The sequence below is a fragment of the Malus domestica genome, chromosome 08 (assembly GCF_042453785.1).
Source record: "Malus domestica chromosome 08, GDT2T_hap1".
NCBI lineage: Eukaryota > Viridiplantae > Streptophyta > Magnoliopsida > Rosales > Rosaceae > Malus > Malus domestica.
Genome location: NC_091668.1, coordinates 12,357,025 through 12,373,036, shown reverse-complemented (window position 1 = coordinate 12,373,036; position 16,012 = coordinate 12,357,025). Strand labels below are relative to the sequence as shown.

General features: G+C 36.1%; 2 protein-coding genes and 1 pseudogene across 2 annotated transcripts; 2 read left to right on the top strand and 1 right to left on the bottom strand.

Annotated features, from left to right (window-relative positions):
- Positions 1-677: 677 nt before the first annotated feature.
- Positions 678-3,577, bottom strand: LOC103425199 (polyadenylate-binding protein-interacting protein 6-like). The gene is made up of 3 exons (XM_008363281.4): positions 3,383-3,577; positions 2,002-2,452; positions 678-1,155 (listed from the first exon to the last, which is right to left on the bottom strand). Exons 2-3 carry the CDS (start codon positions 2,431-2,433, stop codon positions 1,027-1,029), a joined length of 561 nt encoding a protein of 186 aa, XP_008361503.3. The 5' UTR covers positions 2,434-2,452; positions 3,383-3,577; the 3' UTR covers positions 678-1,026.
- A 1,209-nt stretch (positions 3,578-4,786) lies between these two features.
- LOC103425201 (mitochondrial import inner membrane translocase subunit TIM23-2-like) lies at positions 4,787-5,355 on the top strand (annotated as a pseudogene).
- Positions 5,356-13,740: 8,385 nt separating this feature from the next.
- LOC139198035 (uncharacterized) lies at positions 13,741-15,823 on the top strand. Its single transcript, XM_070826273.1, has 4 exons — positions 13,741-13,773; positions 14,057-14,132; positions 14,216-14,631; positions 15,818-15,823. Exons 1-4 carry the CDS (start codon positions 13,765-13,767, stop codon positions 15,821-15,823), a joined length of 507 nt encoding a protein of 168 aa, XP_070682374.1. The 5' UTR covers positions 13,741-13,764.
- The last annotated feature ends 189 nt before the right edge of the window (positions 15,824-16,012 follow it).

The following is a 16,012-nucleotide window of genomic DNA, read 5'->3' as shown; positions in this document are numbered from 1 at the left end:
TTTTATTTATATTCTAGTTGTATTTTTTGGAGGTGTAATATGTAATTTTTGCTTGGGTTAGGGAATAGTTCGACGTCAGACAAATTGCGGTGGCGAGGAGCAGTACAGAGTTTTACTCCGTCGGCAAAATTATTTGGGATCCCAAGATACCGCAGCCCACATAAACGTAAGATGTTTTACGGAGATAGAATCCAAATAGGGTTATGCACCGTCAATTGCTTTGTTCTGTAATTTGCTTTGCTTTAAATAATTATGAACACATGGTTCTGAATCTTTACGTTTGCTCATTTGCTTAGAAAATAAAAAATTTCTTCAATATTCCTGCTTTGAATGATACGGTAAATGAAATGAATGGCTGAAATTGATAATAGAGTTAAACTGCTATGGAAATCAAATCCAACGACTAAAACACCCTTGTATCGTTAAATATTATGTAGCACTATAGAAAATATTAAATGTTTTTGAAGTTCCAAGATTATGTGGATGTAAACATGATGTAATGGCGAGGGAGAGCAACTTCCATGGCACTAGACGCCAAGTGGCAATGAACGTGCCATTGAAGTCCTTTCAGAGTGTCGAATTGTGATGTGCACACCTCACGACTGCCACGAGGGGCCAAACATTTTCGCTATATCGAAGCTTTAAGGCACTATAAGCACATTGATATCATAACAAAATGTCATGAAGAAGCACATCACTTTCATTTCAAAAAAACCCGGAGTAGCAAGAGAATTGCACAGTGAGCTTTTTCGGCTTATAAAACCTGAAGATGTCAAAAAAAACACAAGCATCTAACAGCTATACAACCATATCATCAAACTATGTGTGCATTTGATGCTCCCCCAAGAGATATATCCTCTATGTATATACTTCTTTTACCCATATAACCAAACATGTCGATGCTCCACCAAGAGATATATCCTCTATTTATATACTTCTTTCACCCATATAACCAAACATGTCAAGTGTAAAACAACTGACATTTCTTTGTTTTCCACAAAATCAAACAGGAGACGGGCTTATGACCTACGATTTGGGCGAACCGCTGGCTTCACCTGCTACATTCTTCAGCTTCCATGCACTATTGCCCACCAACCCGGATTCAGAAACATCTCCAATGTCCAAAGTGTCTGGAAGACTTTCAGAAGATTCAAACTGCCGTAAGAAACAGAGACTTTCAGTAAATAATAAAACACGTAAGTCGGATTGCAGAGTTTATTTCAGTGCTGATACTCATAAACATAAAAATCGAATTCCAATACGTTTGATGTTAACGTTAAAGGTAACAAACAACCAGAGATGGAGATTCCCGGATGTTCTAACTTTATCAAGTTTGTAATAAAACTTTGCCGGACTTGCAACCAAGCAAAAGCTAGATGCATTCTATCCTATCAATAGTGATTCTTTTATTTGCTTAAAATACGTATATTTCAATACCACCAGCCCACCGTATCAATGGAACAAGATGATTCTTTGTCATGAATACGCTTCGCACACAAATAAGAATTGTCATGAAGAACCAAAACACTTACAGTAGAAAAGGGACTTTTACCATGTCAAAGAAATAGAGTATACATAGAAAACATATTACTGTCATTATATGCCAATACAACCATGACAAAGCATGCAGAGTCAAATGAACTTGGAAATTTGCAATAGAGAATTTGTCAAAGGAAAGTACTGTTTTTTACTTAATGAAAGGTGACATGAAGTGTGCCACAAACTCACAGCACATACACAGTTACTGCTTCAAATTGGATAAAGAAATCCCAGTTTTGACCTGTTATAAATGATACAACAACGCAACCTGAACTAATCTAGGTAAACAGAGATTCTATATATTCAACTGCTTTCAGAATTGCAAGCAGCGGTATTTGAGTATTTATATGTAATGCATAGCAACATAACAGTAGATGGATAGATGGTAGAGGACAAGGTATGATATTTGCAACATGAATAATATTTAACATCAACATTAAAGAAAAAAAATATGAAAGTGACCTCAAGTTGGTTCAGCATGTCAATGGTGGCATCCAGGTCGCCCCTATTTGCCAAATACACATCACTAAGGGACTGATCAGATATACCAGGAAATGACATCCCAAGATATTCCATATCCATATCAAAATCTTCATTTTCTGACACTTTAATCACATTCTGCGAAGATGAACCATAATAGCCATGAGCAGGGTAGCTCTTTACAGCATATGACTTTGGACTCTGTAGTGTTGCAGTACCAGGGGCATCAGATTCAAGATAAGCTTTGCTATGGTGTTGATTATGGGTAAAATTCTGAGGGTTCCCAAACCAGACTGACTCGTTGCTGCGGCTAGAATCTTTTGTTGTCACATAAGTTCTATCATCTGTCTCCCTCTTCGAGAGTGGAATGTATGCTGCTGCGTAGGGATTCAAAGAAGAAAATCCTGGCTTCATGGTCTTAAATCATAAAAATCTGCCATTTTGAAGGAAACAGAAAACCCGATATTATCAGACAACATTAAGAAGATAATCATTAAAGAAACAAAAATGGTAAGCTTCCATGTCTAAACAAGCCATATTAAAAATAAAAAAAAGACGGGGGTTCCACAAATATCGTGGTTCATTATTGTGAAGTTACTCAAAGCACAAATTAACTGTTGCACCAAGAACTTTCAGATAGAGGTGAGCATGTTTCTAAAAATCTGAAACCATCTTTTTGAAGTTACCAATTTAGCATTAGGAGGCTGGGATCAATCCCATATCATATTTTGATCTTTATTACATGACGAGAGGAATCTCTTGAGGACAAATCTTGCAAACAACAGTTGCGTGTTTTAATCACAACAGTTACTACTCGAAACAACTAAAGAAAACAAATTACCAAATCCATAATCCTTTACAAACCGAGCTAGTCAAAGTTAGTACCTCAACTTATCTAGAACTCAACTCTATGTCCAAACATACACACGAAGACTGACTCTAGACAATATCAGATCACTATCCAATACCCAATTCACATCCAAATATCCAATTTTCTTAAACAAAAGAATATACGATTCAAGCAAACAGCCTGCAGATCAAGATTCACTTTAATCAAAATTTACATCCGATTACTGTTTTTTTCATCAAAATTCAAGCAATTAAGCATAAAATCTCACTTTCCTCAATAATATAAACCTTCCTCCTCGTAGTCAAGCAAGAACATCTCCTTGTTCATACACATACACACACACACAGAGATCAACAAAATTGCAATAACTTAACCAAAATCAACTCGAATCACATCACGAAAAATCAATTGCGAAACACGAATCACCGCAAATTTGAAATCGAATTGCGATTAAGAATCTAGGATAAAGATAATATCAACAGCATGAATCAACGAAGGTCAATGGAAGCTCACCGAGTGTGAGGGGATCTTGAAATTCCAGATAAGCAAATGATAACCCCGGAGTCTCCGAAACCCTAATTTCCGAGATCGCTGTGAAGACGAAACGCGAGAGAGAGAGAGAGAGAGAGAGAGAGAGAGAGAGAGAGAGAAAGCAAATGATTGGGACAAAAATATTTTGGGGAATTCTATTTATATATTTTGCTGTGTATATGCATGACACGGACGTCTACTATAAACTGTTTGGGACAATTTTTTTACTGTTACACTTTCACGTTAATTTTACTTTCTATTATTGGGTGTGGTCACGTTATCCTATGACATCAAGTTTAATTAAATATTAAATTATTAAGGGGTACACGAAGATGATGAAAGTATTAAATTTGTTTATTGTTTAAATCTCACTCATTCATTTCAATAGCATTGAATGCAACATGATATTCTAGATTTTATCATTTCAAAAACATTTCTCCTAACGTTTGACAACGTTGAGATTCAACGTTTCATTCTCTTTGGTTTGGCCAAAAGAAAACGTTTAACAACAAACGTTAAAAGCACTTACAAATTAGAAAAACACTTACCACTTACCACTTTTTTAAACAATATATGGATTTCTATTAAAAATATTTGACGTGTTTTAATAGAAAAATTTAAAAGCATAAGTGTTTTCTAAAAGAAATATTTTCAAATGAATGCTTTGACACTCATTTGTAACAACAAAATATTAGTGGACAAATAAGCGTTTTCAACTTGCAAGTGTACCATATCACTTAAGTAATACCAAGGTTCTAAAAGATGCTAGGCGCTAGTCGGGTGGTGGGTTGGGGCCTAGCGCCTAGGCAAATTTAAGTTGTTTGTACCATACTTAGGGCCTCTGTATTTATACCTCGTATAAATACTCGGATGACTCAAATGTAATTATGTAATAAATGGAGGGGCAAATATGTAATAAGCGATGAGCCCTTATTCTATAAAAAAACTCTTCACTCTCCTCATTAAGGGAGGCCAATTCTTAGGCCATGGGAGAGAGGCCTCACCCTCACATTACAAAGGCTCTCTCCCTCACAATCCTCTTAGAGAAATACAATATCAATGTGGACGTAACCCAAACATTAGGGTGAACCACGATACATCTTGTGTTCTTTACATTTCTTGCAGATTCACGGTCGAATTTACGTTGTTCCAAGACCTCCGGTTTTGTGCATCAATATTTGGCGCCGTCTGTGGGAATCGATACGAAAAGTTGTGTCGGTTCTCTTTAATTTTTTCACCTCCGCCGTGAATCTGCAAAAAACCCCAGGAAACCAAATACTCTCTCTCTCTCTTTCTCTCTCCTGGTGAAGCCACTACCAAACCGCCTTCGAAGCCTAAATCCTCCGCCTCTTCCTAATCTCTCTATCTCTCTCCTTTCTCTCCGCAATGGCGCATCAAATGTCCCCTTCCAATCACGACCCCAACTCCGACTCGTCCAAAGCCCGCCTCTACAACCCCTACTAGGATCTCCAGGTTCCCATGCGAAACCTCTATCAGCTACCTACCTCCCCGGAGTTCCTCTTCGTCAAAGAGGCTAAACGTCAGCGTCACTCCTGGGTGAGAATCTCACCTTCTACACCAGCTGCTTCTACCTCGCAGGAGCAATTGGAGGCGGCGCAACCGATCTCTTTTTCGGTGTTCGATCGTTTGAGTCTGGAGACACCACCAAGCTCAGGATCAGTAGGGATCTTAACTCCTCTGGCCACACGGGTCGGGCTTGGGGGAGCCAACTGGGCGTGATTGGGTTGATCTATACGAGTATGGAGAGTGGGATTCAGGCGGTCAGAGACACTGACGATGTTTGGAATAGCGTTGCGGCTGGACTGGGAACTGGTGCGATTTACCGAGCTGCAAAGGGCGTGAGGTCGGCTGCGGTGGCTGGAGCTATTGGAGGAGTCTTGGTTGGCGTGGTAGTCACGTCGAAGCAGGCGGCCAAGTGATATGTGCCAATATAATCAGGGATGCCTGGTTGTGATACTTCTGTTATGACCAGGAGAGAAAAGAAAAATAATGTGTGGGTCTCAGCCACACACCACCTCAACGCCCTGGATATCTTATGCACTGCTATGCCCGAGCGCCTTCACTGGCAGAGGGGCTCTGATAAGATTTTTAACGTCTATGCAAATAGGGTCAAAATTACATGAAATACTTGCAAGAATACAAGGATGTTGTAGTATAGATGCTCATGCAAGGTCGTTTTCCTCAAGGACTATTTGGATAATTTATGTAGAAACAATTCCTAATTAAATACTTAGAATTAAAACTTGAGAAAAGAGAGTTTGAGAGTGGATTAAAAACGAATTTTAAACAAAAACTAAAATAAGCGAAGAAAAGAGTTTTAAATACCAATTTATAAGGGCACTAGGGTTCCATCATTACCTAGCAATTCTATGTATTTTTACCAATTACTTATGATTTACACATGCCACTTCGAAAGTTAGGTTTTCCTAATATATATTCTCCTCGTGATATTCAAGCAAAAACGTATATCTAGTATGCAATCCGTCTGTGATATTCAGATTAAATATGAACATGCAAGACTCATTAAGTTTTATGAAAACCTTTTGAAGAACCATGCAACCCCTAAGAACGTGATATTCGCCTTAGATGAAATTACAATTATCAATCACAAAAAGCAATACTTAATCCTCCGATGATATTCCGACTGAATTGTGTCCAATCACTTGTCTAAACATCCTAATGGTGGCCAGTCATCAAGACAATTAGATAGTTTAAAAACAGTGATCAATAATTCAAAGTGTGCATGCAATCAATCATAAGCAATTAAATAAAAATTACATATTTATGCTAAGGCTCAAGGCTTCACCCTAGCAAGAGGAATTAGTTATGCATATTCATAACTTAAATCATAGAAAATATTATTAAGAAGAAAAGGAATGAAAACACCTTAAAGTATAAAATCTCCAAGAATCCTAGCCAAGTTCTTTGTCTCTTAAGTTGAATAATAATAAGCATTGTTGATGCACAAAACCGGAGGGGTCTTGGTGTTGGAAATATGCCCTGAAAGTCAATCTTTGGAAGAAACCTTTCAGGACAAATGAATGGATGTATAGATGATTCTTATACATCAAATGGCAAAGATACTAATTAGGACTATCTCAATAAACGATATATGTCCTAAATAGTGAATCCATGGACAATGGATCGATTAAAGAAGTAATCTAATGATGTTAGACTACAGAGACCTTCTTCACATAACCATAATGTCCAAAAAGGTTCCTGGTCATTGGATTGTCGGAGGGATACTGACAATGCTTAGACCGGTACATACTGTGTCTGCTTCAAATGGAAGGATGGAAAGTCTCATCCCATTCGTGTGGTGACACTAAGACAAGTATGTAGGTGCTCATTAAGGGAATGAGTTCACTGAACACAATCGAACAAGAGTACTTGCATGGAGGTCTACTCACATGTCAAGCAAGTAACTCTAATGGTTGGAATAATGTAAGTAGTCCTTTGACCTAAGGCATCGTCGTTGTCTTGTGGTTAAGTACTTAATCTTTGATTATGTCAAAGTCACCCCATTCGCGGGTGTCCACGGCATAATTGGGGTTAAGCCACTTAGTCATGAAGGCAAGTGAATGCGCAACAAGGAATCTCTAATCCTCGATAAGAGAGGAAGAATACTCTAAGATATGATTCGGGAATCTTCGGCCGAAGTATCGAGAGTAATAAAGGAAAGCGTTCCTATACGACTCAATTGAATCATATAAGAAGGAATAATCACATTAGGGGTTTGACATAATATATCCATACCCTAGTAATGTGATTGAGAGTATTGTTTTAGAGAATGATCGAATTACATTGTAATTCCAACTGAATAGGTTCTCCGAACAACTTCTACATTAGCTTGGGTAGCTATGATATATGGTTAGATGTCACTCATAGCTTGTGAGTTCTTCTAGATGATTAAATGTAGTCATCAAAGAAGAAGGTGAATTAAAAGGAAGTTTTGATTCATTAAGTGATTGAATTAAATATAATCAATTGGATTGATGTCAATCACCTCACTGCCTTGCTAATTAGAACCTAAAATGATTGTACACCGATACACTCTTGTGGTGAGTAATTAATGGATGATGGAAATAATTAATTGGATTAATTAAGTGTTGTGATTAATTTAGAAAGTCTAAAGAAATCATAAAAGCGATAAAAGATCGTTTTGGGCTTAAAGAAACGTTCGGGTTTAATTGGGCCCATTGGGCCTAAACCCATTGGGCTTTTATTCAAGCATTGGATGACTTGAAATAAATAAAAGCCCAAAGCCCAAACCAACACAAAAGGGCCGGCCATTTAAAGTGGAGAGGGAGAGATATTTAGTCAAGTTGTTGACTAGGTTTCTTTTGTCTATATAAGGAACTTTATAGAGATTTATTCAAAGGGGGGTTTTTGTGTGTTTAAAACAACAAAGAGGCAAAAGAAATATCTCTCAAAAACTGCACAAAGGCCGGCCACCTTAAGGGTGATTTAGCTAATCCTTTTTTACTCTTTTGGTTATTCCTCCATCCATCTCACTACACTAGTGGGTGTGGATCTTTAGAGGTTCTCTATTTTGGAAACTTGGAGAGAACCTAGGAGCACTCATACTAACAAAGTGGAGAAGGCAAGGAGGGATGCTAGGCTCAAGGACTTCAAGGAACAAAGGGCTTGGAGGTGGTCCATCCTTGGTCTCAAGTCTAGATCAAGAGGTATAAGACTAAACCTACACTTTGTTCTTTACTAAAATGTTTTGATGCATTATATATAAACCTATGAACCTTGAAGGGGATTTGCATGACTATAGCTTTGATATTATTCGATAACATGTTTCCGTTGCTTATGTATATAAATTTTGAATTGTATATGCATGCTAGTCATTATGAAATCCCATATTAATCTCAAAGATTTCCCTTCACTTGGAACAACGTAAATCCGACCATGAATTTGCATGAAATGTAAATAACACAAGATGTATCGTGGTTCACCCCAAGGTTTGGGCTACGTCCACACTGATTATGTATTTATCTGAGATGTGAGGGGAGTGAGGGAGAGAGATTCAGAGCCTATGAGGGAGAGAGTGAGGTCTCTGATGGCCTAGGAATTGGCCTCCCCTAATTGTGAGGGTAGGGGGTCATTTTATAGAATAAGGACTCCTCACTTATTACATATTTGCCCCTTCCTTTATCACATAATTACATTTAAGTCCCCGAGTATTTGTACGAGATCTAAATACGAGGCCCTAAATATGGTATAAACAATAGTCCCCCAAGTCTTCAGTCAAGAGAGTCTTTTGGCTGGAGACTTGAAATTCAGTCCATGTGTGGGCCGAAGTAACTAGATGTTGTCTTGAACTGATGTTCGATATGAGGCGGTGCTCAATCTTAAATGATGCTCAACTAATAATAATAAGAAGCTATATATTGGACATTTCCTTTCAATCTCAACCTAATTCTTCTAATCAAACAACTAGTGATCAATTAATTGCAAGCATTAAGAGCAATAACCAGTGAAGAAAATATCGATAATATCGGCGAAATATAGCCGATATTATCGTTTTTTTGGGACCCCGATATTTTATTAACTATCCAACTTGTTTTCGGAAAAATATCGCGATATTATCGATAATATCGATAATATCGCGATATTTTCGAAACTATCGCGATATTTTGTATCTGCTAAATCGAAGAACAAAGCCGGAGCAAATAATCCGAATCCCTAAATCCCCAAATTCTAATTCAAAGCAAATGAACTGAATCCCTAATTCCTAAATCCCTAAAATCGATTTCAGTACAAAAATCAACATGCAGAAAAATCGCAATCTGTACAAAAATTGTAATTTACAAGCCGAGAAGAACGCCGGAGCAAATTAACCGAATCCCTAAATCCCCAAATTCGATTTCAAAGCAAATGAATTGAATCCCTAATTCCTAAATCCCTAAAATCGATTTTAGTACAAAAATGGTGCAACATGCAGAAAAATCGCAATCTGTACAAAAATTGTAATTTACAAGCCGAGAAGAACGCCGGAGCAAATTAACCGAATCCCTAAATCCCCAAATTCGAAATCAAAGCAAATGAACTGAATCCCTAATTCCTAAATCCCTAAAATCGATTTCAGTACAAAAATGGTGCAACATGCAGAAAAATTGAAATCTGTATAAAAATTAAAATTAAAAGCCGAGAAGAAGAGAAGTAGGAGCCTGGGAACGTCGTCTTCCTCACGAATCCAAGACGGCTGGGACAACGTCGTGCTCCTCAGTGGTGTCGACGGCTGGGACTACGATGAATTCCGGTCCATCTCCATGGAACAAGGTGGTTTATAAGGCGGTTATCGAGTGGTGTCGACGGCTGGGTTTAGGGCGGGTGAGATGGGAGGAGCAGAGGGAGACACGGACGAGGAGGATCGAGAGATGGATCGAGATTCGAGAGATGATGTCTGTGTGTGTGTGTGGAAGAATTGGAGAAGGGGGAAGGGAAGGAGAAGACTGAGAACGAAGACTCAGAGAGAGAAGAGAGAGAAGAGAGAGATTGAGACGATTCGAGAAAGGAAGGAATGATCGAGAGAGAAACTGAGCTCCGTGTGTGGTGTGCGTGTGTGGTGTGGTGTGGGGGGTCTCGAAGTGTGTGTGTGGTGGAGTGTGAGTTCTTCACTGTTTTTGACTGTCTGTGTGGTGGCGTGTAAGAAAAAAAAAGCATCCAATGATCCAAATAATTCAAAACCAAATCATTCAAAACCTATCTCTAGCTCTCTGATCCAATGATCCAAATAACTTTTTGCAATTTCAGAGCATGGACAACAAATAATACTGCTTTCATAATGCAATCGTGTGACAGTCAGTAAGATTCTTTCACATGCAAAACAGTGTCAGTGTGTCAATGTCTGTTATATACTTAAATTCTTTCACCTTATCAGAGGTGGAGTATCAGAGGCATTCACAGAATTTTCGTTTCTTCTTCTTCCCATACCATTTTCAAAACCATTCCATATCCATTCCAAAGCTTGAACACAAAGGGTTCCATATTTAAGGTAAGTTTACAAACTTAAATTTATATTATTGTAATTTATACAACAACAAATAAATTTGTGTGGACTCGTATGTTAATTTTTTTAAGTAATTAATACTTGCATGTTAATTTTTGTAAGTAATTAAGTAATGTTAACAATTACATGTTAATTTTTTTAAGTAATTAAGTAATGTTGTATAATTATTCCCTAGGATAATTTTAATATGTTTAATGTTATTTATTATTTTATTTCCCTTACCATTTTCAAAGTCATTCCAGATCCATTCCAAAGCTTGAACACAAAGGGTTCCATATTTAAGGTAAGTTTACAAACTTAAATTTATATTATTGTAATTTATACAACAACAAATAAATTTGTGTGGACTCGTATGTTAATCTTTTTAAGTAATTAATACTTGCATGTTAATTTTTGTAAATAATTAAGTAATGTTAACCATTACATGTTAATTTTTTTAAGTAATTAAGTAATGTTGTATAATTATTCCCTAGGATCATTTTAATATGTTTAATATTATTTATTATTTTATTTCCCTTACCATTTTCATTATCAAATTGGATTATTATTCATTAATATTAGGTTTTTTTTATTATCAAATTGGATTATTATTCTTTTATATTAGGATTATTTTTTTTATCAAATTGGTGGATTATTCATTAAATTGGATTATTATCAAATTGGATTATTATTCATTAAATTGGATTATTATCAAATTGGATTATTATTCATCACTATGTTTTATATTAGGATTTTTTTTTTATCAAATTGGATTATTATTCATTAAATTGGATTATTATCAAATTGGTGGATTATTCATTAAATTGGATTATTATCAAATTGGATTATTATTATCAAATTGGATTATTATTCATCACCATGTTTTATATTAGGATTATTTTTTTTATCAAATTGGTGGATTATTCATTAAATTGGATTATTATCAAATTGGATTATTATTCATTAAATTGGATTATTATCAAATTGGATTATTATTCATCACCATGTTTTATATTAGGATTTTTTTTATCAAATTGGTGGATTATTCATTAAATTGGATTATTATCAAATTGGATTATTATTCATTAAATTGGATTATTATCAAATTGGATTATTATTCATCACCATGTTTTATATTAGGATTTTTTTTTATCAAATTGGTGGATTATTCATTAAATTGGATTATTATCAAATTGGATTATTATTCATTAAATTGGATTATTATTCATCACCATGTTTTATATTAGGATTTTTTTCATTAAATTGGATTATTATTCATTAAATTGGATTATTATCAAATTGGATTATTATTCATCACAATGTTTTATATTAGGATTACTCATCACCATGTTTTATATTAGGATTTTTTTTTATCAAATTGGTGGATTATTCATTAAATTGGATTATTATCAAATTGGATTATTATTCTTTAAATTGGATTATTATCAAATTGGATTATTATTCATCACCATGTTTTATATTAGGATTTTTTTTTTATCAAATTGGATTATTATTCATTAAATTGAATTATTATCAAATTGGATTATTATTCATTAATATTAGGTTTTATTATTCCATATTATTTGTATAATTACTTAAATTTTTACAATCATTTTCTTTACTTTGTATTTAATTCTTCTGTAGAATAACTTTATTATTTAGGTTCTCTTATTTTATCAAAAAATAATTGTCTAATTTTCATGAAAAATAAATATAGGTACGTTTAAGATGTCCAGTAAACGTGATCCAGCTTGGGAACATGGAGACCCAATAGACGGAAACAAACATGGCACAATTTGCAAATATTGTGGTCGGGTAATGAAGAGTGGCGGAGTGACACGACTGAAGTATCATCTTAGTGGATTAGATCCATCAAAAAATGTCCAACGATGCGATAATGTCCCCCCAGAAGTGAAGGCATTCATCAGCACATTATTAAAAAATAAAAAACAGCAGAAGGAAAAGATAACACAGGGAATGGAAAATATTCGAGCTGGGCTATGGGGAGAAGTCTATGGCCAAGCGGTTGACAGTGATGATGATGACGATGAGGACGAATGTGATGATGACATGGGACTTGAAGAACGACGCAGTTTGAAACAAGCATTATGTGCCTCCAAACAGTCAGCATGGGAAAGAGAACACCTTCATAAAATTCCTAATAGAGCACAAGGTTCCGGGACAAGTGGTGGTGCACAAATGAGACGGGGAGGCAGTCTTAGAGAATCACAACCAACACCACCAATAGCCCCAAGTTTATATAAGTCATCCAAAGCACGTCAAAAGAGTGTTTGGAGTTATTTCACTGGAGGTAATGTGAAGGAGGGAATGGGGCGTCTAATTAGCAAGTTCTTTATCTATGAAAATGTCCCTGCTGCGAAGGCATCATCACATCATTTCAAAAATATGGTAGTGGGATGTCAACAGGCCGGTGTTGGAGTACAACCTCCCACTCCCTATGAGATAAGAAACAAATATTTGGATATGGAGTATAAAGACATTGGCGAGTATGTTCACAAGTTGAGGTCAAAGTGGGAAACTAATGGTTGCACAATCATGTGTGACGGATGGACCGGCCCGACCAGATTATCTATCATCAACTTCATGGTATACTCCAAGGGAAAGACAATTTTTTTGAAGTCTGTTGATGCTTCAGACCATATAAAGAATTACAAGTATATTTACAAATTATTGAGGGATGTAATCATGGAGGTGGGAGAGCATAATGTTGTCCAAGTCGTGACCGACAACGGTTCTGCATTTGTCAAAGCTGGAAAAAAGTTAATGAAGCATCATAATGTGTTTTGGACATCATGTGCAGCACATTGTATTGATCTCATGTTTGAGGCAATGGGGAAGAGAGAGAATGTTGCTACTGTGGTCAAAAGAGCTAGAACGATCACAAATTATATTTACAATCACGGTTGGTTGTTGGCAAAGATGCGTGAATTTTGCAAAGGAGAAATTATTCGTCCAGCTACCACTCGATTCGCCACCAACTATATTGCATTAAACAGCCTACTCAAGAAGAAAGCAGGGTTGAAGCAACTATTCACTAGTGACGATTGGGCCAACCACAATTTCAGCCGCTCAAATACAGGTCGTATGGTGGAAAGTATAGTGCTTGATCATGCTTTTTGGACTCAAACAGAACATGTGTGTCAAGTGTTTGAACCCCTTTACAAAGTTTTACGGATCGTTGACACAGAAGTGTATCCTACTATGGGGGCAGTATATGAGTTGATGCGTGTAGTGAAGGATGAATTGGAAAGAAAACATGGTGCAAGGTGGGTCATAAAAATAATTGAAGACCGATGGTATAAAACATTATACCACGATTTGCATGCAGCAGGTATAAATTATGTCATAATTTGCAATTCATTTCTTTAGTTGCATAAGTATTATTTCTCTTATTAGAGTATGTGTTTCTTTGAACAACATATTATTTGAATCCCCGATACCAATACAGACCCGGTGTTGGAGATGATGGTAACCTTATACGTGCTGTACATAATGTATACTCAAATTAGACCCTGCATCACCAGCAGTTGGCCAATTTGGAAATGAGGTACACAATTACTTAAATTATAATAATTACTTTGTTGTATTAAACTAACACAATTTATTGTATTCAGCTAACATGGTTTAAAGATGCAAGAAGAACATTTGGAGAACCAACATCAGTTGCTGCTCGAACAAATATGTCTCCTAGTGAGTATAAACATATTTCACTATAAGTTTATAATAGAATTTGTTGGAGTTATTAGGCTTATCAACATTATTTTTCATTGTAGCTGAATGGTGGATCATGTATGGGACCGATGCACCAACTGTGAGAAAGTTAGCAATAAAAGTATTATCACAAACAGCTTCCTCATCTGCTTGTGAAAGAAATTGGAGCACATTTGCACTCATACACACAAAGCAAAGAAATAAGTTGGCTCATAGTAGCTTGGAAAAATTAGTTTATTGCTACTACAACATGAAGCTTCAAATTCGAGATAAAGAAGCAGAAATCGATCATGTCGACCGTGGTGACCCACTAGATGTGTTTGATATTGTTGGTGAAGATAATGATACGGAGGGTAACCAACTTTTTCAATGGATTAGACCTCTTCATTTAGATGATGATGAAGGCAACCCAGCTCCCAGAGTTGCTGAAGAAGCACGTAATGAAGGGATAAATGTAGAAAGAGTATTAGAGGAGGAGGTGGGATCTAGCAACTCTGACTCTTTCGAAGAACTTTTGCACCTAAGACCAAGAAACACTGGAATTCCACATTCTTCCAATCCTACACAACCACAACATCGTGCTGATACTAATGATAGCTCTAGTACAAGATCAGGAGACTCACCTACCACCGGAGGTGGGAATGATGAAGGACATAGTGGAGCTGGAGGTAGTGGAGCTGGAGGTAGTGGTGGTGGATATGGAAACTATTATGGACCACCACCTCCCGGATATATGAGCCCCTTCACTGGTGAGGCAAACTTCACGCATGCAACACAGGATGATGACCATGGCAGTAGGCGGACAGGACCAGGAATTGGTGTCATAGGGAAGGACTATACTCGCAGAGAAAGAGGCAAGGGGATTTTGTCAAGTCAAGAAGATAACTCGTTATCTAGAACTTCAGACTCTTTTGGATTGGGAAGTAGTAACTATGGTTATACTCATAACCAACCATTTCCCTACCCTTCATATCCCATTCCTGTTGGGATGGAATCGAGCGACTCATGGAAACAATCCCAGACTCAATCTTCAAATGATTTTTCTTATGGACAACCTCAACCAATCTCGGATCCATATGGGTGGCATATTAACAATTACATGCAAAACTATTTTGGGGATTTATCATTTGATAACTACTCTTCACAATACACTCATTCTACACATAGAGATGATGAAGATAGTGAAAAATTTGAACCTCATAGGAACTCTATGTGGTACTAAAGTGTAAAATATTGTACTAATTCATTATATATAAATGATTATGGTGTGTTTAGACTTCTTTCATTAATTACTACATATTTTCTACACTCACAATATTTGTCAGATCGCTATATAATCAACTTGATAATGTTAAATCCATCATGCAATGCATTTCCTTCCAATTTTTTGTGATAAACTAATAGATAATTGACTAAATAAACATCCTACAAAGTTTCAATAAAAATTTCCATGTTTTTCTTACAATTTCCGTGGTTTCCATATAATTTTTATCGATATCGATATTTTACCGATATTTCCATCGATATTTCCGTGTTTTCGGACTACCGATATTTCCGATATTACCGATATTTTCTTCCTTGGCAGTAACTAACATTTAACATGAAATAATAATAAGAAATTAAGCATAAACTTCGAGTATTCATAACTAAGCTACATCTTTTAGATCTAGCAAAAGAAAATTAGTTCATGATAAATTCCTACACGGCTCACTTCTGCGACAAATCTATGAACTCCAATTTAGTCCTACTTGTTTCATGAATCTACAACATATTAGTGAATAAATACAATTGCTATGACATAAATAAACTGATAATAACACGTGACAATTTGGACGACCGTCGCATTGTATTTGGTTTCT

Bases quoted from the DNA above. Each gene is read 5' to 3' on its own strand.
- LOC103425199 (XM_008363281.4), bottom strand. From the start codon at position 2,433: ATGAAGCCAGGATTTTCTTCTTTGAATCCCTACGCAGCAGCATACATT. The intron at 1,156-2,001 runs GTCACTTTCATA...TTCTTACGGCAG, and splicing joins ACATGCTGAACCAACTTGAG to TTTGAATCTTCTGAAAGTCT.
- LOC139198035 (XM_070826273.1), top strand. The intron at 14,133-14,215 runs GTGAGTATAAAC...TTTTCATTGTAG, and splicing joins TCGAACAAATATGTCTCCTA to CTGAATGGTGGATCATGTAT.